The sequence below is a fragment of the Terrapene carolina genome, unplaced genomic scaffold (assembly GCF_002925995.2).
Source record: "Terrapene carolina triunguis isolate 2854851 unplaced genomic scaffold, T_m_triunguis-2.0 Scaffold193, whole genome shotgun sequence".
In the NCBI taxonomy this organism is placed as follows: domain Eukaryota; kingdom Metazoa; phylum Chordata; order Testudines; family Emydidae; genus Terrapene; species Terrapene triunguis.
The window spans coordinates 7,477,406-7,502,127 of NW_020664544.1; the positions used below are offsets into that span (position 1 = coordinate 7,477,406).

The following is a 24,722-nucleotide window of genomic DNA, read 5'->3' on the forward strand; positions in this document are numbered from 1 at the left end:
GGGGGGGGGGATTGGTGAAGGGAAATATCCATTCCCGTGTCCCCTGGGGGCTTGAGTTAGTCTCACCCGCTCCCCCCAGCCCATCGCTGGCTCCACAGCACCAGATCAGTGCCTTGCTGCGGGAAGCCCACGCCCCGGGTTTAGTGGCTGGAAGAGAGGACAGCACGGAGCGGTGCCCTCCCCGAGCCGGCCTGCAAAGGCGTGGGGATCGGGAGGGGGGGGGATGAAGGAGCAGGACCCGCAGGGCACATCCTGAAGGCAGTGCCCCACAGCCCGCACGTCTGCACCTTCCCAGCTGTGACTCTGCCCTTGCCAAAGGGGTCCAGCCCCCCGACCTCTTTGGCGGGGGAGGGGGTCACGTCGGGGCAGAGGGAGCATCTCTGCCTGGAGAGGCCGTCTGCAAAGGCGGTGCTGGCCCCACAAAGGCAGGGAGAGCCCCCCAGCCAGCAGAGCAGAGACAAGGCAGCTGGGGAGCAGACGAAGGCTGACCTAGAAATCTCACTCAGCAAGACCTGCTGCACTGCGATGGGCATCTGCAGCAAAGGAGAGCTGGGTCAGAGGGGAGCCGCGGCGCAAGGCAACGGGGTGGGGTGGGGAGTCCCCCCCAGGGGGGTGTAGGAACCAGGAGGAGGGGCAATAAGAGAAGGTCCCAATCTGCACATCACCCAGGGCCTGGGCGGGCAGGGTTCCCACGCTGAAGCCAACAGAGCTTTGCACCCTGCGGGATCGGGCCAGTGGAGAGGCAGCGTTCTCTCTCTCTCTCTCTCTCCCCAGGGTGGAGGAGCTGGGCTGGGAAGCCAGGAGGAGCAATCACATGAGCCCTCCCCATCCGCTGAGCACCGGCCCAGGGACTCGTGTATTGGGCCAGAGCGCTGACTCCTCTCCACCTCCCCTAGCGAGCTCTGCCAAGAGCCAGGCCCCCGGGGCAGGGCGACTCGCCCCCCTGGACCACCACACCAGCCCCACACCAGCGAGCCAGGGAGACTGGGGAGGAGATCCAGCCACCTCCCCCAAGCCAGCCAGGGGCCTGCAGGACGGACATTTTCCCAGGATGTCCTGGCAGGATTTTAAGGGCTTGTCAGGGCATCTCCTTCATGACCTTGGTATCCAGCCTCCCATGTAGCATCCCTGTTATCCCAGTTCTGAGCACCTCAATCCTGACACACCGCACCGCAGGCTATCCCAGCCCCCCACCCCACCTTAGCTCCCCCTGCCCGACAGCTCTGCCAACCATCCCCCTGTGCTATTCCAGTCATGGGCTCCCCAACACACAGCTCTGCAGATCAGCCTTTCTGGTCCTGCTGCACCCCCTGCCCTAGCAGCCCTGGGATCCCCGCCCCCCGCTATTCCAGTTTTGGGATTGCCCCCCGCACACACACCCCCTCGGCCAGTGCATCTCAATCCTGACCTACAGCCCCCTGCTGTCCCCATCCGGGATCCCCGCACACAGCCCCACAGAGCCAGTTCAACAGGTGGCCCCGTTGGCGTCTCCTCCCAGCCGGGCACCTTGCACCCAGGTGCGTCTGTGTTTGGAAGGGAGCTGGCCGGCGGTTTAACCCCGCACGGGCCACAGGCCCAGCGCTTGAGGCAGGGTTTGCTGGCACGGCACAGGCAGTCCCGGGAGGAAAGGGGACAGGCCGGGTCACTGCAGCAGGGCAGGAGGAGGATCAGCTCAGGCCAGGCGCCCGGATCTCGCCCTCCGAATCAGAGACGCCAACAACTCCAGGAAGCTGCTCACGGGGGCTGGGAGGCCTCACTGGAAATCCCCAGCAAGTTCAGCCCCGCTAGCCACGCCCTAGGGGATTGCAAGGATCCTACCCCCCTCCCCAAAATGCCACACTTCCACCTCCGAGCCCCTCAAACGATGGGACAGAAAACCCAGACAGTGGCTCTTGCTCAGAGGGCCAAGCGGGGGAGGGAAAGAGACAGACTGGGGCTCGCTTTCACCGGGTTTGAGCCACTGCCTACGTGAGGGAGATCACCGCACAAACCCACCCCTAAAATCAGCACCGGGGGCTGCTCCGGAGGGGGCCGGGGCTGAGGGGCAGAGGGAGAGACGGGGGGGGAGCTGGCATTGGAATAGCAGTGGGTGCTGTGGGTCAGGATAGTGGGGCGTCGTGAAGACTGTGGGTAGGTGCCCAGGGTTGGATGAGGAGGGAGGGGCTGCAGGTGGGCAAGGCCTGGGGCTAGGGGATGGGGAATTTGCACAGGATTATACCTGCCTCTCACCCAGGCAGGGCTGTCATGCTGGTTTCCATGGGCCAGGGAGTCTCAACCTCTTCCTCCTTTGCTAGGTGACTGTACTAGGGAGACGGCGGTGGGAAGGCGTTTGGATCCTTTGGAGGAGCGAAGAACCCCTCCACCCCGATGCTGTCCTCGCCTGCATCCCAGGCTCGCCACCCTACAAATCAGCCAGCCAGATGGGGCCACGCGGCTGGCCGCTCTTTTCATTAGGGGTTTGTGCTGAAAGCCCATCTGAAGAAACGCAGCCTCGCCACCACCGCCCTGCCTGCCAGTAAGAACGGCGAGTATCCCGTCCCAGCAGCCAATCCACCTCACGCTGGGATGCTGCCAGATCTCACAAGCTAAGGGGGCTTGGCCTGGTCAGAACTTGGATGGGAGACCTCCAAGGTGCAGGTGGGCAGTTCGGTAGTGAATCAGCCAGTACTGATCCCCCTCAAGATTATCCTGGTCATCTGGGGGTGCCATCTGTTTAGACAGATGTGGCCCTGACTCCCTGTGATCCTCAGGCATTTTTTACTAGAGCTTGGTGGTCCCCTCTGGCTTACCTTGAATTCTTTCCTTGCACTTTCCATTGGACAGAGCAGGCTTCTCTGCTCTCCGATCTACACTGTTGCTGTGTGCTGTTAAACAACTGCTGCAATTCCACCCCAGAGGTGGCCGCATGTCAGTGTTGGGTGAAGTGAGCCACAAGGAACACTTACCTTGCACTTTCTATCAGAGGCCCTCAAAGCACTTCACCGGCATTCATGCACAAAATCACCTTACATCCCCCCTCTGAAGCACACGCTTATTTCTCCCCATTGTACAGAAAGGCAAAGTGACTGGCCCAAGGTCATACAGCAAATCAGTGGCAGAGCTGGAAGTCCCAATGCCTACAGTTGCTACATGCTCTCCCCTCTAGAGAACACCCTGATGTATATAATCCCTGATCTACTCCGCAGCGGGGTTGTCAGGCTTAATCAAATTACCGTATGTCTGTGAAGTGCTTTGAGATCCTCAGATGACGAGCGCTAGAGGAGAGCAAATGGTTACCTGTTATTAACGCTACCGGACCAGATCCTCCAGCTGGTGTAGATGGGTGCAACTGCCACAATCCCTAACTCTGCACAGGAGACACCAGAGTTTGCCCTGCAGTTTGGGTAGCCACATGCCCCAGCGCTGAGTGAGTGCAGATCACGACCACTTGGATTTGGTGCAAATGCTCGTGGGGCAGGGCGGTGGAGGGCACCGCTCCCGGCACGCGTCTCTCACCAGGACAGATTGATTGCAAAGAGCGGAAGGAGCTGGACTAGCAGGGCTGGCTTGTAGGCTTGAGGACATCAGCGGCAGAGACCTGTCTGACAACCAAAGCCTATTTCAAGACTTCCCAAGCGTGATGCAGAGAAGGCGTCTGACCAACCGCAAGCCACAGGGGAGGGTTCTCACTTAGGGAGAGTTGAGGAAAGCTCTCCAGATTAAAGCATCTTCCAAGCTACTATGAAGCCCTAGAAAACGCTGCAGCTCAGATAGAAAGTGCTTTAAACTCGACACAGCCAGCCGTGTGCCAGACACCGCTAGCAGCCGGCCTGGGCACAGAGGTGTAAGCAAAAAGCTCCTCGGCTAGCGTGAATCGCTGTGGCGCTGTTGAAGTCACTGCTGTGATGCCAATTTACACCCCTGAGAATCTGTCCCAAAGTTCGCAGCATCTGTCTTAGGCGGCTACAGCCCGAACAGTGCAGAGAACTGAGTGTCCTGGTCTGCTCCATCTGGGGTTCAAATACCCCCGGGCAGAATTTGTGAGAGGCAGGGTTTGCCCCAGTAACCTTGGTCAAATTCTCTTCCTGCCCGCTGCCGGAGTAGCATGCTCTGAATTGGCTGCTGCCCTCTGCCCAGAGGGGGCTGCATTGCACCGCTGCTCTGTGGGGTGACGGGTGCCATAGAGAGGCTAAGGCTCATCACAGGGGGAATTCAGCAAGGCTGCTCCCTTCCACCTTCTGCGGCTCGGTATCAGCTGTTAACAGGAGGACAAGGGGAACGGCTCTCTAGACAGGCAGTGCCCGCCCACCCACACTGGAGTTGGGCAGTCAGCGGCTGCTCGCTCTCAAGAGCGGATCCAGATTAAAAAAAACAGATCCCCCCCCCCCCCCCGCTAATAACTGCCAGTGTCATGAAGCGGCTGCCGGCCCGTGGGCACAAGCATTTAGGAAGGCAGAAGGCTCAGGGATTAGAGCCCAGGCTCCTGGGATCTCTTCCTGCTCCTGCTGTGAACGCATTTTGTGATTTGGGGCAAGCGGCTTCACTTCTCTGGGCTTCGTTTTCCCCACACGCGGAACGGGGCTAACGTTAGCCGGCCTCAGAGGGAGCAGCCAGGCTCCGTTCATGGAGGGAAGCTGCATAAGCTAGAGGGGGCAAAGCATCTTCATCTGGTACCACCCCAGCCTGCTCGGAGCATGCGGCAGAGACAACAGCCAGGCCCTTGGGAGATGCTCTGATAGCTCCTAGTGCCAGAAATTTACCATTTACAGGGCCCCTGGCTAACCAGGGGGGAGAGCAGGTAGAGCGGGGAAAACGGGGTGGGGAGTCACCTTCCCACTAAGGTTTCATCTACATGGCATTGGAAACTCTGGTCTGTGGGACCCGGGCTCCTGGACTCGGCGCTCCCAAGCCTGCACTTGCTTTACAGCTACCTGATCCAGGTGCTAACGCGTCCACACTGCACCGCGCAGACCTGCTGACTCGGGTCTGCGGCTCGACCTCCGCCCGCACTGCAGACTGACAGGGCTTGGACCCAAGTCACACTAGGTCTCCCGCGCTGGGACCCAGGTCCTGAGCGCTCCCTGACCCGAGTCAGACGGAGGTGGAGGACAGAGGACGCAGAGGAGATCACGCCTCAGGGCAGGGCGTGACTGTCCATCCCTTGTGTTCTCTGCAGACACATGCTCGCTCCTGTAATGACTCAGCAACAGGCGGGTTGGCCCAGGTCTCCCCTTTCCAGTCCCATAGCTGTAATCTACCCTAGTGATCCTGGGGAGGGGGATGGGGAGATGGTGCGAACACACAGATAAAGCCACCGGCTCTGCACTGTCACCAAGGGGTGAGAGAGCAAGTGAGCTGAAAGTGACTAATCAGTACGCGCAGCCAGGCACGGCCACACTTCAGCGACACAGGGCTGGATCTAATGGCTCCGCGGCTGCCCGATACCCATGAGCCTACGGGCACTGAGCAGCCAGGAACATACATGCTGGACTGTGCTGCACAGCGGCAGTGCAGTCTAGTGGGTAGGGCACTTGCCCGTGACTCAGGAAACCTGGATTCTACTCCTGGGTGACCTTGGACAAGTCACGGCACCGCCGTGCCTCAGTATCCCCCATCCCACCTTTTGTCTCGCAAGCCATTCGTGACAGAAACTACCTCTCACTGGGGTAGGAACAGCGTCCAGCACAGGAAGGCCCCGATCCTGGAGGCAGCCTGTAGGTGCTACAGTACCACGAACAATGACCACTGTCTCCGTCCGATGGCAACGACACACCGCCTGCCTCATCTTCGAACCACCGTGCAAACATGGGCTCGTTAAGCCCCACCTGCTCCCGGGAGAGAGGCAGGACGGCCATCCTCATCTTACGCACGGGGGAAGCCGAGATGCAGAACGAGGTTAAACGAAGGCCCTGATTTCACTAGAAATAAGTCAGGCAGCTCCAAGCCTACAAGGCCCATCAGAGGCACGGCTGGCCCCCGCGCACGGACACAAGCCCCAGATCTCGGTGCACAACGGCGGTGGTCACGCACGGACGGAAAGCGTGGCAGGCCGGATCTGCCCTTTCAAAACTAAACAGCCCCCAAGTGACCCGTGCAAGGGGAACGGGCGACACGGCCAGGATTAGGAGCGGGGCAGCTCTGCCTCCCGCTCATGTTCGCTAACCACTAGGCCTGGCCAAGCGCAGCTGGGTGGAGAGGTTGCCTCCATTGCCGCTGGCCGGGAAACAGCCCACGGCAAGCACACGAGAGCCAAGCTCTCCACTCCCCACCTCTAGTGTCAGAGCAGTCAGGAAAATAAGGAGGCCTGCTCAGGTCGGGTGACACAGTTACACCAGTATAGCCCCCAGTGTGGGCCCAGTTATACCAGTATAAAGGTGGCTTATACCAGGATAGCTGGCTTCCCTTCCCACACAGGAACAGCTCTACTCACGTAAGCACCTTTATACCGGTGTAACTGCACCCACCAGGTCTACACGACAGATCTATATCGGTATAAATACGTCACTCGGGGGGGTGAAAACGCCACGCCCCTGACGCCGCCGGAACACCGACCGGACCCTCGGTGGAGACGGCGCTAGGGCAAAGGAGGGCTTCTCCCGTCGACGCAGCTACCGCCTCTCGCCGAGGTGGATTAACGCCGCACAGGAGCATCCTCGCTGGGGCATTTTAAGCGCCGACCAGCCCTCCGGGGTCGCACAGCTTTCGTTACACCGGGATCGCTGGAGCCATCCAGCTTTCCCGCGGATCCAAGGCCGGAGCAGGGCGGTGGGTCCAGGGCTCTGCCCCAGCGCTACTCCCCAGCTCAGAGGGCACCGGGGTAGGGAGGGTGGGGCTGGCACGGAGCGCTCACAGCTCCGATGGGTGTTGGCACCTCGCCTTCTTCCTCCCGGGACAGCTACAGAACAGGCTGCAGCAGCGTTTCAAAGGAGCGTTCTCAGGCAGGGACTTGGCCTCGTCCTGCCCCTCACCTGCCTGTCTGGGTCTCCTCCCCAGCCGGCTCCTTTCCCCGCCGCCCCATTTCCCGGATCTCTGGTCCCACCTGCACCACCCCGACCGACACGCCTTTCCCCCCCCGCCCACCCCACCTCCACAGGCCGTTCCAACATGTCTCAGCCTGCCTACACGCATGGCTTGGGCCTGCCTACACGCTTTCACACCGTGGCACAGCTCGGGGAGGCAACCCGGTCCCGTGCTCACCGCCAGGCCAGACCACGCTCTAGCCGTGTCGTGGGACAAGCAGGGCCGCCTGACTCAGTGGTTTTCGCAGCACGGTTGAGTGCTAAAGCAAATACAGCCGGCAACCCATAGGGCTCGACCGCAGGGGAGGGGCGGAGAGCAGAACCCAGCGTGGGAGGGCGTGCTTGGGGCAGCTTCAACGGAGCTCTCAGGAAAGAGATCCTGCCCCTATGGCCAAGGGTTCACAAGCCGGTCAGAAGATCACGGCCATCCGGCCTTTCTCATATTGCTAAATGAGAGGGGGGTTCTGCTACTCCGCACAGGACAAAAACCTACACAGACGAAGGGATTTCCAGAGGTGCCCAGAATGGGCCCGGCGGAGAACAGCTGTGCTAGGAGAATGTGGGGCTTTGCCCCGCTAGTGCCTGGTCGTTACGGAGGAAACTCTCCAACATGGGCGCTGACCTCGGCAGCGCACGCAAAACCTGCCTCGGTTTCCCCTTCGGCCACCCACGCAGAGGAATGTGTTAGCAGCGAGTTCAAACCCCTTTGTTCACACACGGTGCCACAGGCCCCGGAGCCCTCCTGCTAAACACGGTTCCTCCCCATACCCCAGCGTAAGACGAGGTTACCACACAGCACCTCTTCAACGCCACTGAAAGGTCGTTGTTCCCAGGTCACTCACCCCAGAGTCATTAACCACAAGGTCCCGTTCGTAGGGCCCCATCCCCCTGGGAGCGCCAAGCCTGCTTCTCTCCCCGAGGTCAGCTCAGGTCTCCTGCCTGCAGATTCCAGGCCTCCTCACCCGACAGTCCTACCCCTGCTCAAGGGAACCTCCCTCCCTGGCCGACCCCTTGCTTCTGGGCCCCACTCACACCAAGCAAAGCCCTCCTTCCTACAGGCCTCTGCATGAGCCTTCCCCCAGCTCAGTCCTCCCAGCGCCTCGCCAGCAGCTCCCAGTTTCTGGTGTCCCAGGTCTCCCGCAGGCAATTCTCTCCCGCTCCTGCTCTCTCTCTCTCCTCTGTTCTCGGACAGATTCCACCTACCCCGTTCTGACCCTCCCTCACCCCGGGTCTGTCTCTTTGTATGACCCAGGTACCGTCTCCCCGCAACCAACAAGCAGCTGACCAGTCACAGATGAACTGCACCCTCCCCGAAGGCCAGTCGTTCTGCGACACCGGTCCACAAAAGACGATAAAAGTCTCCCGCAACGGCAAGCTAACGGTGCTCTGCCTTCAGCCAGTGCAGCAGAGGCTTGTGATCTTAGCCCTGAAGTTGCTGGGTTCAAACCCCACTCTGGACCCACGCGGGTGGGTCGCACCTGAGCCCTGCTGCTGCAAGTAACGGAGGCACGTTCTGCTCCCAGTTTCGCTGGTACAACCCTGGCTGTAGCACTCCCCGATTGACTGCTCTCCTGACTAACGTGCCGGGGTTATCAGAAGCCACAAGAGCCAGGAGGGCCTTTCACCCAGGAGGCCTGCAGAAGGAAAACCCACTTGGCCTTCTAGCCAGCTTCTTTGCCGTTTAGCATTGCAATGGATAGCACAGACCCTTCCACTGCCAGCTCCCTATGTGATGTGGGGATCTTGGCCAGCACGTGGGGGATTTAACTGGAGACTTCCAGAGCTGAAAGCACAAACTGCTACAGCTGCAGCTAAGGAACCAATCCTCCTAGATCTGGGGCTGTCACAGACTCCGATCCCCCATGGGCCAGGCACCTGGAGGGACCACAAAAGGACTTGCCGGTGGGCTACATAAACAGCTTGCAGAAGGAAACTGACAAACTCCAGCCAGCTTCCCACTGGAAGGCTGCTAAGGAAAACCGACTGGAACACTAGCCAGTTTCCCTTGGCCGGCTTCACTGGGCTGCCAGGACTTTTATATGGATAGAACTGTCCGCAGTCGGGCTTCTATCAGCACAGCTATGTAAAAATCCCATCTCTAACCAACCCAGCTATGCTGGGAAAGTGTAGACCAGGCCTTACAGTCTAAATACACCAGGTGGGAGGGGAAACAGAGGCACAGAGCCGGGAAGTGACTTGCCCAAGGTCACCCGACAGCTCAGTGGCAGAGCTGGTAACAGATTCACTGATCCCCAATTCTACTCACTAGATCACGCAGCCCCCTGCCCGGCTCCCATGGCAGGTAAAGAACAGACTGGAGCTATTCCGCGCTGGAGATCTGGCCCAAGGGGAATAACTCCGGGGGCTTGGCCAAATATCTTCCCCACCTCATCCCACAAGAAAAGGCCTTGATGTCCAAGCCTGTACCTCATTGCTACACTGGCCAGTATGAGCCACAATCCTGAAATCCAGCCCACACGGTAAAAAGGGTCTAGCAGTCCCTTAAAGCGCGGTTCTGCTCCCAGAAACGACGGTGTAAAGAAACCAGCCCCCTCCTACCCTACAGAGCTGCTCATATCACAGTCAGACCGATTGAGGGTAGCAGCCAACGCTTCTCATTCACACTCGCCCCGCAGAGCTATGAGACAATGGGCTGAATTCAGCTCAGACTCCCACGTCCGCAGCGGAATCCATTAACCAAGTTCCAGTTCCGGTTGCACTTGGAGGCAGCAGGGCCACACAGGTGTCACCGAGGGAAAGATCCTGCAGGCCGGATCCGGATGACTGAGGACGATGGGTGAGAAGGAAAAAGTCCGGCTGGATGCTCAGATGAGCTTCCAGGGCAGACAGCTTAAAACAAAAACCACCAGCCCCATCTTCTCTCTAGGCAACGGCGCACATTCGGTAGGAGTCACCGACACAACCATGGAGCATCGCTGTGTTTTCGAGATGGCTTCGTAGCCATTAGCCCAGGGTTGGCCCTGTTGAAGTCAGTGGCAAAACGCCCCTCCACAACCACAGCACTGGGATTTCATTAAATGCTCCCTGGAATCACAGCTTCAAATCCGAACAGGCCTGTCTCCAACGAGCATCCTTCCTGGAGAGGGAGTGTCTGGGGGTTAAAGCTCTGCATTGCAACGTGGGAGATCTGCTCTGCCACACACTCCCTGGGTGACCTCGGGCAAGTCCCTTAGCGCCTCACTGGCCCAACAGTAAAATGGAGATAATTCTTCCTTTGCCTTGTGTATTAGACAGTTAGCGCCTGTCTCTTATGATGTGTGAATACAACGCAGCCCGGATCTCAGCAGGGACTTCTAGACGCTACAAATCATAGATCAAGTGGGCCTTAATCTTCTCTCGTTTAGACCCCTGTAAGTCAGAAAAGCAGCCAGAGAGAGGAGAGTAAAACCCACTGAGTTCCATGGGTGGATCTTTTTAATAAGTCCTCTCTGCACAGCAAGTGCTCATGGGCCTATGGTCCTGCTCCAGTCTGCTTAGACAAAGTTTACCCTTCACGCACTAGCTGCTATTTCCTCCCCCACCCCAGAATCAGCTGCATTTAGAGTCTCTGTACATACAGCAGCACAGAACACGCCTGTGGATCCTTTCTGAGTGAGCAGTGCTAGCTACGTAATTAATCAGGAAAGGCCCTTCCTGAAATCAAATCCCCTCTGATCGGATCAGAAATCCGCTGGGCCAAAGCTTTGAATACCGAGCCGCGCACAGGCCCTGCCTGCAGCCCGGAGCCTAACTTTCAAGCGTGGCAATACTAAAAGGACAACAAATAAGGCTCCGATTTTCAAAGCCACCAAAGGGATCTGGCTGCCAAAATCAGGATTCCAAAATTAGCTACAACATTTAAGATCTGAGGCTGCAGATTTTGGTCAAATTTCGAGACAACCCAGGGAAGATCTGAATTTGGGCCAAGGTTAGTAAGTGCCTTGGGACTGGAGCTGTCTCTTCATTCAGTGTTTTGTCCAGCGCCAAGCAGGACGGGTCGTGGTCCATGACCACGGCTCCAAAGTGCTACAGCAAGAAGGCTCATACCGAGTAATAATTTCTCCTGCTGAATCGCTCGCGAGAGGCTCTCATGCCCCACAGCAGCTTGGATCGGAGATGGGATAAAGGGAGGTCTTTAGGGAGCCCCATCAAAGGGTAACGATGGTGTACCAAGAAGAGGTGGCCTGTAAACATTAAAAAAAAGGGAACTGGAACCCCCCTGCGGATAATAATGTAAAGCAGCTGCCTCGGACATGGATTTTCCTCCGAAGCAGACACTGTGGGGATGGATCCGCCAGAATGCTCAGCAACCAGATGTTCCCATTTAAACAATGGGGGCGGAGAGCTTTGGAAAGTCCCGTCAGTGGGACTGAATCTAGGGTGACCAGAGAGCACGTGTGAAAAATCGGGACAGGGAGTGGGGGGATAATAGGAGCCTATATAAGACAGAGCCCCGAATATCGGGGCTGTCCCTATAAATTGGGACATCTGCTCACCTTAACTGAATCGAACGCCCACTGAAATCAACGGGACCCTTTCCATTAACATCAGTGGGCTCTGGGCCAGGCTCGTAGTTAAGAGCCCACAGCACTGCCAACGCTTGTGACTTTCCTGCACGTCTCGCGACCTGCGGCTTTTTTCTTAAAAGCCGTCGTGTGATTCCGGGAGGAGCATCTCACAGCCTTCATCTACCTCAATAATTCTCTGCTCCTCATGGTTGCAAAGAAAACCTTGAAAACACAAAGCTGCACCAGAAGTCAACTCAGAAGAACCTCACATTAAAAAAAAATTAAATAAATAAAATAAAATAAAATAAAAAGTCATGAGATTTATTACGCCCATCTTGTGATTTTTGAACTCTTGGGACTAGCAAATGTTTTATCTATAAAGCCAGAAGGGATTACTGTGATCATCTGCTCTGACCTTCTGTATCACACAGGCCATAGGACTTCCCTGAATTAATTTCTGTCTGAATTACAGAAATATAAAGCAAGAGTCCTGTTCACCCTCGTTCTAACCCACCCAATTCCTCTCTCCTCCCAGAGCTAGGGCTAGAAGCCAGGAGTCCTACTTGCCAGGCCCCCCTGCTCAAACCACTAGACCAAACTCCCTTCTCAATGCTGTTTTTGGAACCTTATGTTCCTCTTAGTGTTCCACACCCCTTGTCCCCATTCAAACCATATGCTCCTTTGAGCAGGGACTGTCTCATGATAAGTTCATAGAATCATAGAATATCAGGGTTGGAAGGGACCTCAGAAGATCATAGAGTCCAACCCGCCGCTCGAAGCAGGACCAATCCCCAGACAGATTTTTGACCCAGATCCCCAAATGACCCCCTCAAGGATTGAACTCCCAACCCTGGGTTTAGCAGGCCAATGCTCAAACCACTGAGCTATCCCTCCCCCCAGGTTGGGCCATCTCTCAGCACACAATGAGACCCTGATCCCAGTTGAGGCCTCTGTAATCATTGTCCCTCCTCCTCTTGGGTAGGAGCGACTGCATCTAGAAGATCACACCCCGGCCTAGGCACAGCGTGAGCCCCGAGAGCGAAGGGCTCTGACTTGGGAGGAAAGGTTTAAAGAGTTAAACAACGGGCAGACAGAAATAGTAACGCTCCGCAGACATCCGAAAGGGTGTAAGCACACAGGGAGGAGGCATTACTTATTACGCAAGGAGGACAGGAACGGAGAGGGGAAAAAAAACAAGGATGAATACTAGGAAATATTTCCCAGCAGCAAGCTACGTGAGGGCATGGAAAGACCTCTCCAAGGGAAGAGCGGGGAGTCCCATCGTCCATTCCCCCACGGGCTGGATGGCACCTGACCAATCTCTCAGCTCTAACCTCTCTGATCTTGCCGGGGTCCTTCACAGTCACCACCAGACTGCGTATTGCACTGGGCAGCCCGGCTCGCGGCCTAGGTTCTGCTCTCAGCTACACCCGCATCCATCCACAGTAACCCCGCTGAAGTCAACAGCGTTACTGCGGATTTACACCGGCGTGGCCAAGAGCAGAATGTGGCTCACCATTCGCAGCACCGGGGCGTGCTGGGCCTGGCGATCCGAACGGCACACACAGACAATCCATTAGCAAGCCCGTTTTCCCGCTTTCCTGCCATGGCCCCATTTTGCAGGTCACCTGCAAGGATAACAAGGGACAGATGGAGAAGGAAAGCAGGGAGGGGAGAGAATCCCACACACATCCCAGCGTCCCCCGTCCCCCCCGGCCTCAACAAGCAAACCGTCTAGCTCCGAAAGCAAAAGGGAAAACGAGCCCCAAAGACCAGCGCTTGCTCTCGCGCCTCATCCACCAGCAGAACGGTCCAGGGACCACGCAAACAAAACCCATCGCCCGGCAATGAGGCTACGAGCGCTGCAATATTCCAGACGGTCCTCCTCCAAAGGATGCAAGTAGGAAGGATAAATTATTTAAGAGCAGCTGCTGCTCGGGAGCCTTTTCATTCCCCCTGCATGCACCCCCACCCCCACCCCGCTTAGTATTTATAGCACACGGCTAGCGTGCAGTACGAGGCATCAGCCAACCTTTGTCTCACGGGCAATAATACACACGTTTTCCTTCTCCCACCCCAGCCCTGACGGTCCAACCAGCGATGGGGAAACGAAGCGCCGAAGCCTGAAGTCAAGAGACGGGATCTCAATTCGAAATAATGGGGATTTGGGGCATTCATGCATCCGAACTGGCTTTGCCTCCCCTTGGTCTCCACGGCACAAAGTTTAAGCCCCAGGTTTCCAGAGAAAGGGATCCAGGGGGTGGAAGCAGGGCTGCACCCCACAACCAGCCTCCAGAAGCTGCAAAGGCCAGGCACCGTTAAGGGGATGCAGACCAAGGGGAGCATGCACTCTCTTGGGGAGCTCCAGAACGACCCCCCCTTTAAAGGCCCCAGGGGAAAAACCACCCAACCACCCTGACCCCCAAGCACTGCTGCCCATGTGCCCCGATTTGCTTCCAACGAGTGTGGTGTGATTGGCGCACACACCCTGTCTCACACCCCCAAGCACATCCTCCGATCGCGGCGACCTACCAGACACACACAACACAAGCTGGAGCTCAGCCAGTCCTGATGCAAGGCACCGTCTAAACAGGAGGCTACGTTCCTGATGCCAACCCCCCTGCGCTGGGTCCCCCCCCCCATACATGCAGGCAGCCTGGGCATTCTGCGCTGCCGTTTCATAACCATCCAGTCTCTGCCTTTTGTTCCACTGCCTGTCCTGGCAGCCTCTGCACACCTAGGTGCCTGGATCCCCCCCACACACACACACCCCCCACAAAGACTTGTACCCGTCCAAGGGAAGGACAGGGCACCTCTGGCAGCAGGGTTCATTAGCAACACCAACCCAAGGGTGCACACACCTTGCTAATGCACCAGGCAGGCGGTGCCTGCCTCCACCACCTCCCCCTGCCCAGCCCAATTCACCCCCCATCTCCTATCGCTTCTTCTCCCTGCAACATTCCCTAACAAAGCCCTGAGCCACCAACAGCTGCTCGACACCCCCACCCCTCCCCTGCTCCTCTGGGCATGCACAGGTAGGTTACCTGTCACAGGTATGGCTTCCCCCTCTTTCCCTGCAGCAGGTGGAAAGCCTGTTCTTGGGGTGGGGGGGGAGATGGGGGAGGAGGAGGGCTGCCCCCTGCACCCCTCCCCGGTGTCAGGAGCACTGCATGCAGCCGCCGGGCCGGCTCCCCTTCTCCTGGACGCTGGCATGGTGCAGGAGCCCGGGAGAGGCTGGTGCACGGTGTCCCTGGGTGGACGGGCCCCTCCCTTACCTGCAGCTGCTGAGATTCACGCTGCGGCTGCACGGGGTGGGGTGCAGGGGGGGGGGTGGCTGCAGCTGGGCCCAGCCTGGCTTGGTGCCCCCCTGGCTCTGCCCCACCTATGCCAGGGACCTGGCTGCCCCCCCGCTCCTGCTCCTTCACCACCAGCTCCTGCTCCTGCTCCTCCTCTCCTCCATCTTTGCAGCTGGCTCTGCTCACTCCCTCTCTCCCCACCACCAACAACAACATTCGGTGACGTCACTCGCCGTCACGTGACGGAACCCTGGGCTAAAAATAGCCTCCCTCCCCCCCCCACCATCACCACTCTCCTCCTCCCCCCTCCTTTGCCTGGTCCCCGTGGGGCGTGGCCTCAAAGAAGGAAGGCGCGTCACCGACACTGTCTTAAAGGGCCAGAGGAAGATTGTTGGGGGGGGGGGGGTTTTCAGGGGGGGGGCGGGGGGGGGGGGGCAAGCCCCAGCGTTAGGCCTGGCTGCAGGGTCGCCCCGCCAGGGAAGGATGTGAACAGAGGTTGCAAAGCCCAGCGCTCCAAAGTTAGCGCATGCCGGCCCCCCCCGGGGCAACCTGGATTGGGCCCCCTTGTGCCCCTGCTTGCCGATCCCAGGCGTTAATGACAGGCTCATGCAGGCCTTCGGTCCCTGGCGCATGCAGTTCTTCCGTATTGCTTTTCCTCCGCGGTCAATATGCAGCCCCAGGGCCTGATCTACCGCACGCCGCCCAAACCCCGTGCTGAGTGCCGCGTCAATTTCTCCTGGAGTGTTCCTCTGCTCGCCGCAGTGATCGGAGCGTGTCACGGACACTTGTGAATTTAGCTTCACAACACCCCTGTGAGAGGGCCCATGATCCCCATTTTACATGATGGGAAACTGAGGCACAGAGCCACGACGGGCCGACGTTTGGCAAAAGCGTCCACTCATGTTGGGTGCCCAGTTTGAGACGCCTTGGGCCGGTGGGGTTCACAGCTACCGGCTGGCAGCAGAGAAATGTGGAGACTCAGGACTCCTGGGTTCAGTTTCAGGTTAGGGAGCCGGAGTGTGCTCTAGCGGTTTAGACCAACCTGCCCCTGTGCCTCTGGCCTGTCCCATCCCCCTCTGCCACTCGTCCCTCCTCCTTGGCTCCTGCTCCCACCCCCCCTTCTCCTATCTACTCCCTTGCCCAGCTCCTGTCCACCTCCTCTGCACCCATATCCTCCCCCTTCCCTCCACTCCTCCCCACCTCTGGCTCCTGCAATCCCTTTTCACATCCCCTCCCCATCCTCAGCCTCAGGCATCCCAATCAGCCTTCACCTCCCTCCTTCTCTTCCAGGCTGCCTGGGCTCCAGCCCGGGGGAGCACTGAGAGCAGAGCCCCCCTGCCATCGCCTGGTGTTGCAGCAATCCCTGGCAGCCAGACATAGCAATCGCAAGGGAAAGTCCTGCTTGGTCCCTGCAGTCCTGGGCTGGAGCATGCTAAATTGCTCTGTGGAGATGGCACATGCACAATCTGGTCACACGTAGGAGCGGTGGGGGGGACGGAGCATGCTCAGTGCAGATGGCATCTTTGGCAGAATTTATCACCCGAGCTCTAACAAGTCTCTACTGAGCATGTGCAAATTTAATTTTTGCCAAGGCTTATAACTTGGCCAACTGTGGGCACATTTTCACAGAGCTGGCAAAAGGCACAGGCCTGACTCCAGCCTCGCCCTCCTGCCAAATTTCAAATCCATGCTCCAAAGCGTGGAGGCCCTAGAGCTTCTTGAAGAAATGGTTGCAAGAGGTTTTGTAACATGAGCAAAACAATTGCTTTTCCCCTGTTCTCATTCTATGAAATGGCTGAACCGTTTTAGGTGAAACTTTCCAGAAAAATTCAGCCTGAGGTCGACACTTGGCATGGAAAACCATCGTCCCCACCCGTTAACATTTGGCAAAGTTTTAAGCAACTGGGAACAGGGTATTCTAATGGGACGTGGTAGGCAACCTTCACGGTAAGGCAGCGCTCCCAGCTCTAGGATACAGAAAGTGAGAGAGTATGATCTCACTTACACCAAAGCGAATCCAGAGTGAGGCCAGATGTAAATCCAGAGTCATTCTGGAAGAGAGCAGAATCCGGCCCACACTCCTTATGCACCAATTAACGCTCCTCTAAGTAGGGCGACCAGACAGCAAATGTGAAAAATCAGGACACAGGGTGGGGGGTAAGAGGAGCCTATATAAGAAAAAGACCCCAAAATCGGGACTGTCCCTATAAAATCGGGACATCTGGTCACCCTACCGCCAAGCCATCTTGAATGAGGCCTGGCTGTTTTTTATACATTTGTCTCTCTTTTCCGGCAATCCCCAAGATGCTACTTATGCAATTTAAGGGCTTGATCCTGCATACAGTCACTCCAGAGAACAGAGCCCACTTCCCCATTTTCTGTCACCCCGGCAAAATGAGTGCAAAGGAAGTGAAAACATGACAGTCCTGGGCCCCGATCCTGCACACACTCGCTTAACTTTGTGCACCTGCGTTGTCCAGCTGAAGACAACTTAATATTAAAGGCATGCCCCCAACTTGAACTTAGCTCCAAATTCAAATGTGGCCCGGGCTTCCGTTCCACGATTCAAAGAAAAATCCCGACAACTAGCGCAGCCAGTTGCTTTTAAACAAATGAATGTCTGAACCCCAGCAATTGCAGCCCTGAGAACCTGAAAATGAAAGCGACTCTGGGCGAAAGTGAAACCGACTTGCCGCCTTCAAAACCAGGATGCAAGACATGTGTCAGGTAAACACAGAGCATAAGGAATGGCCGATAACTTGGGTTTTAAAAATTCTCTTGCTTTTAATTACCTACAGTCTCAGGCGTTAGGAACTCTGGCCCCGATCCTGCAGCTTGAGCCGCTCCCAGATCGCTCATGGCAGGATCAGGGGTATAGATTATAGATCAGCGCAAGGGGCGGGGAAGAGGAGCAACCAGAGCGTGTTGTGCTCCCGCTATGCTCTGCTGGCAGATGGTCTCTTGGGGACCGTTGCTAGTTGGTGTAAGTTAGAGCAGCCCCAAGGTGGCACTACACTGGAACTGGGAGGAGAATCAGGGAGTGATCAGCTTCCCAACAGACCCCCACCCCTGCTTCACCAAAGGGGACCCGGTGCTTGATCCTCACCCCCCCGCTCCAGCTTGTCTTCTTGGGCGGGAGGGAGAGGACCATGCCCTGATTCTTCAGAGACAGCAATGGCAGCTTGGCTCTCTATATCCCAGGCACTCAGATCTTCAGGCCCCTTGGAGAATAGAGTAATGTGGCAGCAGTGTTGACTAGTGGCCTGGGAACTCCTGAAGGACCAGTCTCATCTCTGCCACAGATTTGCTGTACAGTCTCAGACAAGTCACTTGAACTCCTTGTGCTTCGGTTTCCTCATCTGCAAAATGGGGATAATACTCTGTCGAGGGGTCGGGGGTCAGAGAGAGAGCACTGCCCCCTACTAGATGGAATCAGAACTTCTTACCTGTGTGTCATAGGCCCTATACTGACAACACAAAGGAACTTCTCCTTGAGCTCAAGGGAGAGGAGACTTGGCTTTTGGTGCATTTTAGCCCTATGTTTGAGATGCAGATATCTCAGGGTAGGTTTGTTTCGTCTGGACTTTTTTTTTTTTTTTTTTTAAGTCATGTCTAAACCACAGAGTTTTTACAAAGACAATCTGGGTCCCACTTTGACCCTGTCTGCCCCGGAAGCCAGTGGAGAAGCGCCAAGCTCTGACACACACTTGGACTCTTTTGCAGGTTGTAATATCTTGGCAGAGGAGTTCGGCCCAGCCTGAAGCTCTGTAATCAATTTACTATTAAAGCCAACTGGGCAAACAGCACATTAGAAATAACCCCGGCGTCTGGAGCAGAGGGAAGCCAGTCCACCGCGCTCCCGGCTCAGACAGCGACAGGCAAGGTCAGCATGCTGTGCGCAGGGTACTAAGAGGCCTCGCTCACCTGCTGAGCACCCAAGGGCTCAGAGTCAGCGCCCACAACGCGTGCTCTGGCCTCCCCGTGCACCACAGGCTGAGCTGCTGCAAAGACCCGGCCTGCAGTTCAGGGCAGAATCCCAGGGCTTACGCTCCCTGAGAACTCCTCCTTCTCCCTAGGGAGTGAGAGCAGAGCTCTTCCCTGCTACAGCCCCCTCTTGCTCTCAGCTTCCTGGCTGTATACAAGCCAAGCCTGCCCCTGCCCTCCCTTTCCAACCTGCTCAGGCCTTGGGTGGGGTGGACACCCCATCTCCACACCTACGTGACTTAGTCCCATTTTCAAAAGCAGCTGCCAGCCCAGATCCTCCAAGGCATTTAGGCGCCTCCCATTTAAATCAATGGGAGTCAGGTGCCTAAATACCTTGGAGGATCTGGACTTTAGGAGTCCACATCTCATTGAAAGCCAGTGAGATTTAGGCTCCTAAGGGCGGTTTCTATGCACTTAAATATGTAGATGTGGGGAGCAAGTTAGGTGCCTATCTCCCAGGGGAATTAGGCACCTAAGCTGCTTGGGTGCGTTTGAAAATCCCACTAGGTGCCTATCTACATCTTTAAGCACATAAGGGCCTTTGAAAATCTGGCCCTAAGAGACTGTTGAAAATGGATCTTAGGCTCCTAAGTGATTTGGACACATTTGAAAATCTGGCCCCTCGGTATTTGTAGGATATCTCCACAGCACAGCCAGCTGTGTGTGTGTGTGTGTGTGTTTAACTGGTGACCTTACATTGTCCATGGAAATTAGTTCAGCAGTTAAGCAGGTTTCTGAGCAGAGATAGGTGAGGCTTCCCTATCTACCCCCTCTGCATGACCCCAGGGTAAATTAGCTCAGTACACAAGTCAAAATATTGTTTTTCCTCTTAAACTGCTTCTGCTTCAGATTCCACCTGGGCCTGGAAAATCCAGCTTCCCCTTTCGTCGGTCCTGCCTTCAGAACGGAGCTGGGGATTCTGTTGCTGTGGCAGGGCCAACTTATTACTGTCCTAATCCCACCTCTGATCTTGACTCCCTCAGCCACCTTGGGCGAGTCACAGCAATGCTCCATGACTCGGTTTCCCTATCTGTGAAAGGGGCGCAGTAAGGCAATACCCCGCTACTGTCTTTCCAGCTCTGTGGTACGCCTCAGAGACGTGGCAGATGGGGAAGTCCCCAAGAGGAAACTGAATGCATTCCACCAGCGTAGGATAAGAAGACTCGGAAATTCATTGGCAAGATCGCAGAACCAACCATACGGGTCAGCAGTCTACAGACTCAGTCATTAGACGGAGGAGGCTACGGTAGTTTGGCCGTGGCGACAGACTGCCCCGCAGCAGACACCCAAGGCACATCTTGGATGGGGTTCCACCCGGGGGGGGAGAGAAGGCGTGGAGGACAAAGAACAACAGAACGATCAAAAAAGATGCTGCCCTCACGGAGACAGTTTATGATGGAGTCAAACTGGCAGTGGGGAACATGCGTGTCCTCGTATGCCACTAGACACAGGCAATTCGAAGGCTACGTCTACACTTAAATCGCCTCCGCGGCACAGCCCAAGTCTAAGTAAGTGGTAGTAATGCAGAACGTTTTATCTGCAGCATTTCATGGGAGGGTTCGTGTAGCAGCCCCAGTGGTGCGCCAGAACCCCCACGTGCTAGGTGCTGTACAAACACAGAACAAAAAGACGGACCCTGCCTCAAGGAGCTTACAATCCAAGTATCAGACAGCAGATAACGGATGGACACAGACGGGCAGGGGAGCACAAGGAAACAATGAGACAAGATGGTCTTGGACCGGTACACTTAGTCCTGCCTCAGCATGGGGGGACGACCCTTCCAGCCCTACCTTTCTAGGATTCTAACAGCAGGAACTGTTCCGGCTGTTTCTGTGTCCTGCACCTTTAAATCTCGGTAGATTTCTTGCAGCAGGTTCCATGTGCCCAAGCAGTGAAAGGCAGTGGAAATCTTTTTTTAAACTGGCTCGAGGTTGATTTAAACTGGCTGAGGCCCAGATTCGGTTCTGCAGTGGCAAAAAGGAGCCTGCATAGAACCATAGCTGGCCAGCTGAGAATTCCCCAGCTGAGGGGGAGCTCTCCCCTGGCAGAAAGCAGCACCAACTCCCCACACAGAGGTCTATAATCCCATATATCGCCACTTGAAGGCCCCTTTACATGGCTAGCGTGCCTCAAGAAGAATCCAGCCCCAAGAATTTGGGAAGAGCTATAAACCCTCCTGCGTCAGGGCGTCAGTCATCCTGATGGGGTCAGGAGGAAACGTTCCTTGGGGTCGGTTATCCCATAATTGCCTCCTGCAGGGGTTCTCACAGCTCCCTAGGAAGGTGCTGGCATTGGATTGGATGGACCCCGGGCTGGATTTCCCATGGCAATGCCTATTTTCCGAGGTGCTAGACTCTAGTCATGTTATTTAGCAGGCCAACACACTCGGCAGTGTTCAAACATGTGTGGGGGAAGAGATCCACGCGTACCGCCTCGAGGGCCAAATTCTCTGCTGCATCAGTTGATGCAGTCCGTGAAGCTGTTCACACCAGAAGCGAATTTGGCCCAGCGGGGGCACGGTTATAAGGCTGTGGGGTGCTTGGAGATGCTGTAAGCCAGTGGTTTGTCCCTGAGTTTTGGCCCTTTGTTCCCCAAGTGGGTTTCTCTATCCCCCTAATTGCCATGCGTGGTAAAACACAGCAAGCTCCGAGCCGCACAAAGGGATCCATGAACACATTTTTCGCCTTCCTCAGCAGCATGGGGTGCAGGTCGCTTGCCAGGATCATCTCGGGCTAGCTCAATCAACTGCCTGCACTTGGGAGCACCTTGGTCCCTCCTATTTCTGCCTGTAGCACACCGTAGTTTCATTTCCTGTGGGCTATGATACTTTGGTCTAGTTTGGGTTGCTGGGTTTAGTGTGCGGGTGCTGGGTGGTCAGATGAGAAGATCTGGGGTCTCGTCTGGCTTCACACTCTATGACTATGATTAGCCTGTGGAACTCCCTACCACATGAAGTGTCCAGCAGTGGGAGGGAGGGATGGATGGATAGCTCAGTGGTTTGAGCATTGGCCTGCTAAAACCCAGGGTTGTGAGTTCAAACCTTGAGGGGGCCATTTAGGGAACTGGGGTAAAAATCTGTCTGGGGATTGGTCCTGCTTTGAGCAGGGGGTTGGACTCGATATCTCCTGAGGTCCCTTCCAACCCTGATATTCTATGACACTGGGCCGATCTGGGATCAGATGCTTGCTCTCCCGGGCTCTTAGCCCTAAGAGGCTGTGACATAGCCCCAGAGAGAGGATGTGAGGTGAAGTTTCTGTGGGCAGGCTGCAAATCTGAGGCTGGCAGATGGTTCTCAAACGTTTCAGAGATGCGCTGGGGAAAATATCAACCACTTGGCCCCGTTCCAGTGTCAACACTACACACCACATTCTCCATTCACTGCAAAATCCCCAGGTAGCTTTTCTTTCTGCCTGCTTTGCCAGGACAGAGAAACCCACCTTGAAAATACGGTCTATTTAAGGGCTGGAATTTTCTTAGAGGCTAGGGGTCCAAATCCCATTGACTGTCAAGAGGTGTCTAAATCCCTTAGGCTCTTTTGGAAACCCTAGCTGTTTATAGCAAAGTCAGTCTCTCTGGTGTATTTCCCGGCTTGGAGTCTACAGTGGGAAACTGTCCACAATTCGCTATGGTAACGACACCAAATCTGCCAGCCCTGTGTCCATTGTAGTAAAATGGTGCAGAAAGGATTAAAATCCTCAGACGATCTAAGGTTATCGCCTCCTGTGGCTTGCAAGACATAGAGTGTAGCAACTTCCTACAGGGCCTGTCTTCAAATTCACGCAGAGGCTAACCCTTCCTATCCGGCCTCATGTCCCCAGGCCAACTTACAAACACAGATCTGGCCCCGCTGAAGTCAATGGGAATCTTCCAGCTGATTTCCATGGGAGCAGGATCAGACCCATTCTCTTCAAAGGGCAGAGGGGTGCGGTCTGAAGAAATGCGGGAGGAGTCCATGCAATGTGGGGGGAGCCATGGGTGACAGCTACCCCATTGATGCGCTGGGCCGTAAGTGCAGGATGGAAGGAGGTCTCCATGGTGATGCAGCATTTGCTAGGATCTTCTTCACCCTGGCAGCTGGCCTCGCCTTTCAGCACCGACCCACAGCTTGACTTTCTAACCCTCTATTTTCTGGGGATGCAAACCAGGGGGTCCATGGAAGGAGATCGGGCTGCACTAGATCAAACCAGAGCTCCATCCAGGTGCTGTCCTGTCTCCAGCACCAGCATCAGAGAAAGGTGTAGGAACTAGCGCAGGTGTTTGACACCGGGAGGAACATGAAAACCAGCGGCAAGGGTGACTGGGCACTAGCTGGGTGCACCAGGGATGAAAGAAGAAGGCTTCCCCCATCCTGCCCTGGCTCTGGGCCCCAAAGCTGGAATCAAGTCTTTCTTTAGAAGTTCCAAAGCCTCCGCTCCCATTCGCTTCAGCGCCCCTGAAAACCAGGCCCCAGGGCGTGGGGTGCCCAAAAATCAAGGCACCGCAAATAATAATAATTGTGGCCACTTATGAAAATCTGGGCCCTGACTTTTCCCGGCCTCAGTTTCCCTGTGACCAAATGGGGGAAATGTTACTCACTTTGCATGGTGCTTTGCGACCGATGGTGGAGCAGTGTGGGGTAATGGCCAGGCATTTTCATGTATCCTCCTGGTGCTGCAGGACGGAGCTTAAGTGTATACGGGCTTGTCTAGGGAAACTGGTTACACTGCTGGACCTAGGCCAGTGCAATCCATAATGTAGACGCACTGCACTGATACAAACCCAGGCGTGCACTGGTCCTACTTAGTCGATAAGTCACGTTAGCGCAGGCCCAGCCTCAGGCTGGCAGCACGACCTTATTCGCCTCTGCCTTGCGGTGCAAAACAGATCTAACGCACTACAAGGGCTGGACCAATCTGCCTGCACTTTGCACCGACGTAACGCACTGCACCAGGTGCAGGGTGATGGAAAAGCAGGCCCGGGACTAGTTTTGCATTACTTTGGTGCAGAAACAAATTCCCCGGTGCATTCCCACAGAGAGGGGGGGTCCATCCTGTGGCGTGTGACTAGTGCAGCTCCAGGGAGCGCAAGAAATGCATCGCTGCATTTTTTGGAAGTGACGCCTGCAAAGGGTTAAGCTCAAGGAACAAGGAAGGAGAGAAGCAGATGACAGGCCTGTTTTGTGTGAGCAGCGCTGAGCCCGCATGATGTATTTACCTTGGTGTGTGCGTGTGTGCAGGGGAGGGGGCTGCTTTCGAAAACCCAGCGGAGGGATGAATCACAAGCCTCAGTTTCAGGTGAGTCATTCATGAACCGTTCCCAAGGACTAGCGGAATCCGGCGTCAGTCCCCTCAAGACGAGTGGAATAATCGAACCCCACGCAATGCAGATATCGCTGAAGAAACTGACAGGAAGAAAATAAAGGCCCAGGAAAAATGAAATCCTTCCAAGCACAACACCCACCCTGCCGCCTCCACATACACATACACACACACACACACACCACACACCCTGCCACCTCCACAAACACACACACACATCCTGCTGCCTCCACACATACACACACACACACCACACACTCTGCCGCCTGCACACACACACACACACCCTGCTGCCTGCACACACACACACACACACCCTGCCGCCTGCACACACACACACAGACCCTGCCACCTCCCACATACGCACACACACACCACACACCCTGCCGCCTCCACACATACACACACACACCCACAACACCCACCCTGCCGCCTCCACACACACATACACACACACACACACCACACACCCTGCTGCCTGCACACACACACACACAACACATACCCTGCTGCCTCCACACATACACACCACACACCCTGCTGCCTACACACACACACTCTGCCGCCCCACTCTCTGTCTCTCCTCCCACCCCACACAGCTGGATAAGCATCTGTGTTAGTCATCAGATCCCAGCCTCC

The 24,722-nt window shown here is 56.1% G+C and overlaps 2 protein-coding genes across 3 annotated transcripts in view; one reads left to right on the forward strand and one right to left on the reverse strand.

Moving 5' to 3' along the window:
- The window catches only part of HDAC5 (histone deacetylase 5), a 103,358-nt gene extending 88,383 nt beyond the window's left edge, over positions 1-14,975 (reverse strand). For both annotated transcript variants that reach the window (XM_026654850.2, XM_026654849.2), the window contains exon 1: positions 14,782-14,975. The gene's annotated coding sequence lies outside the window, so the exon portion shown is untranslated. The remainder of the gene's footprint in view (positions 1-14,781) is intronic.
- The window catches only part of CUNH17orf53 (chromosome unknown C17orf53 homolog), a 47,321-nt gene continuing 28,383 nt past the window's right edge, over positions 5,785-24,722 (forward strand). The window contains exons 1-2 of the mRNA XM_026654670.2: positions 5,785-5,874; positions 8,251-8,465. Of these exons, the coding sequence (XP_026510455.2) occupies positions 5,785-5,874; positions 8,251-8,465 (305 nt within the window). The remainder of the gene's footprint in view (positions 5,875-8,250; positions 8,466-24,722) is intronic.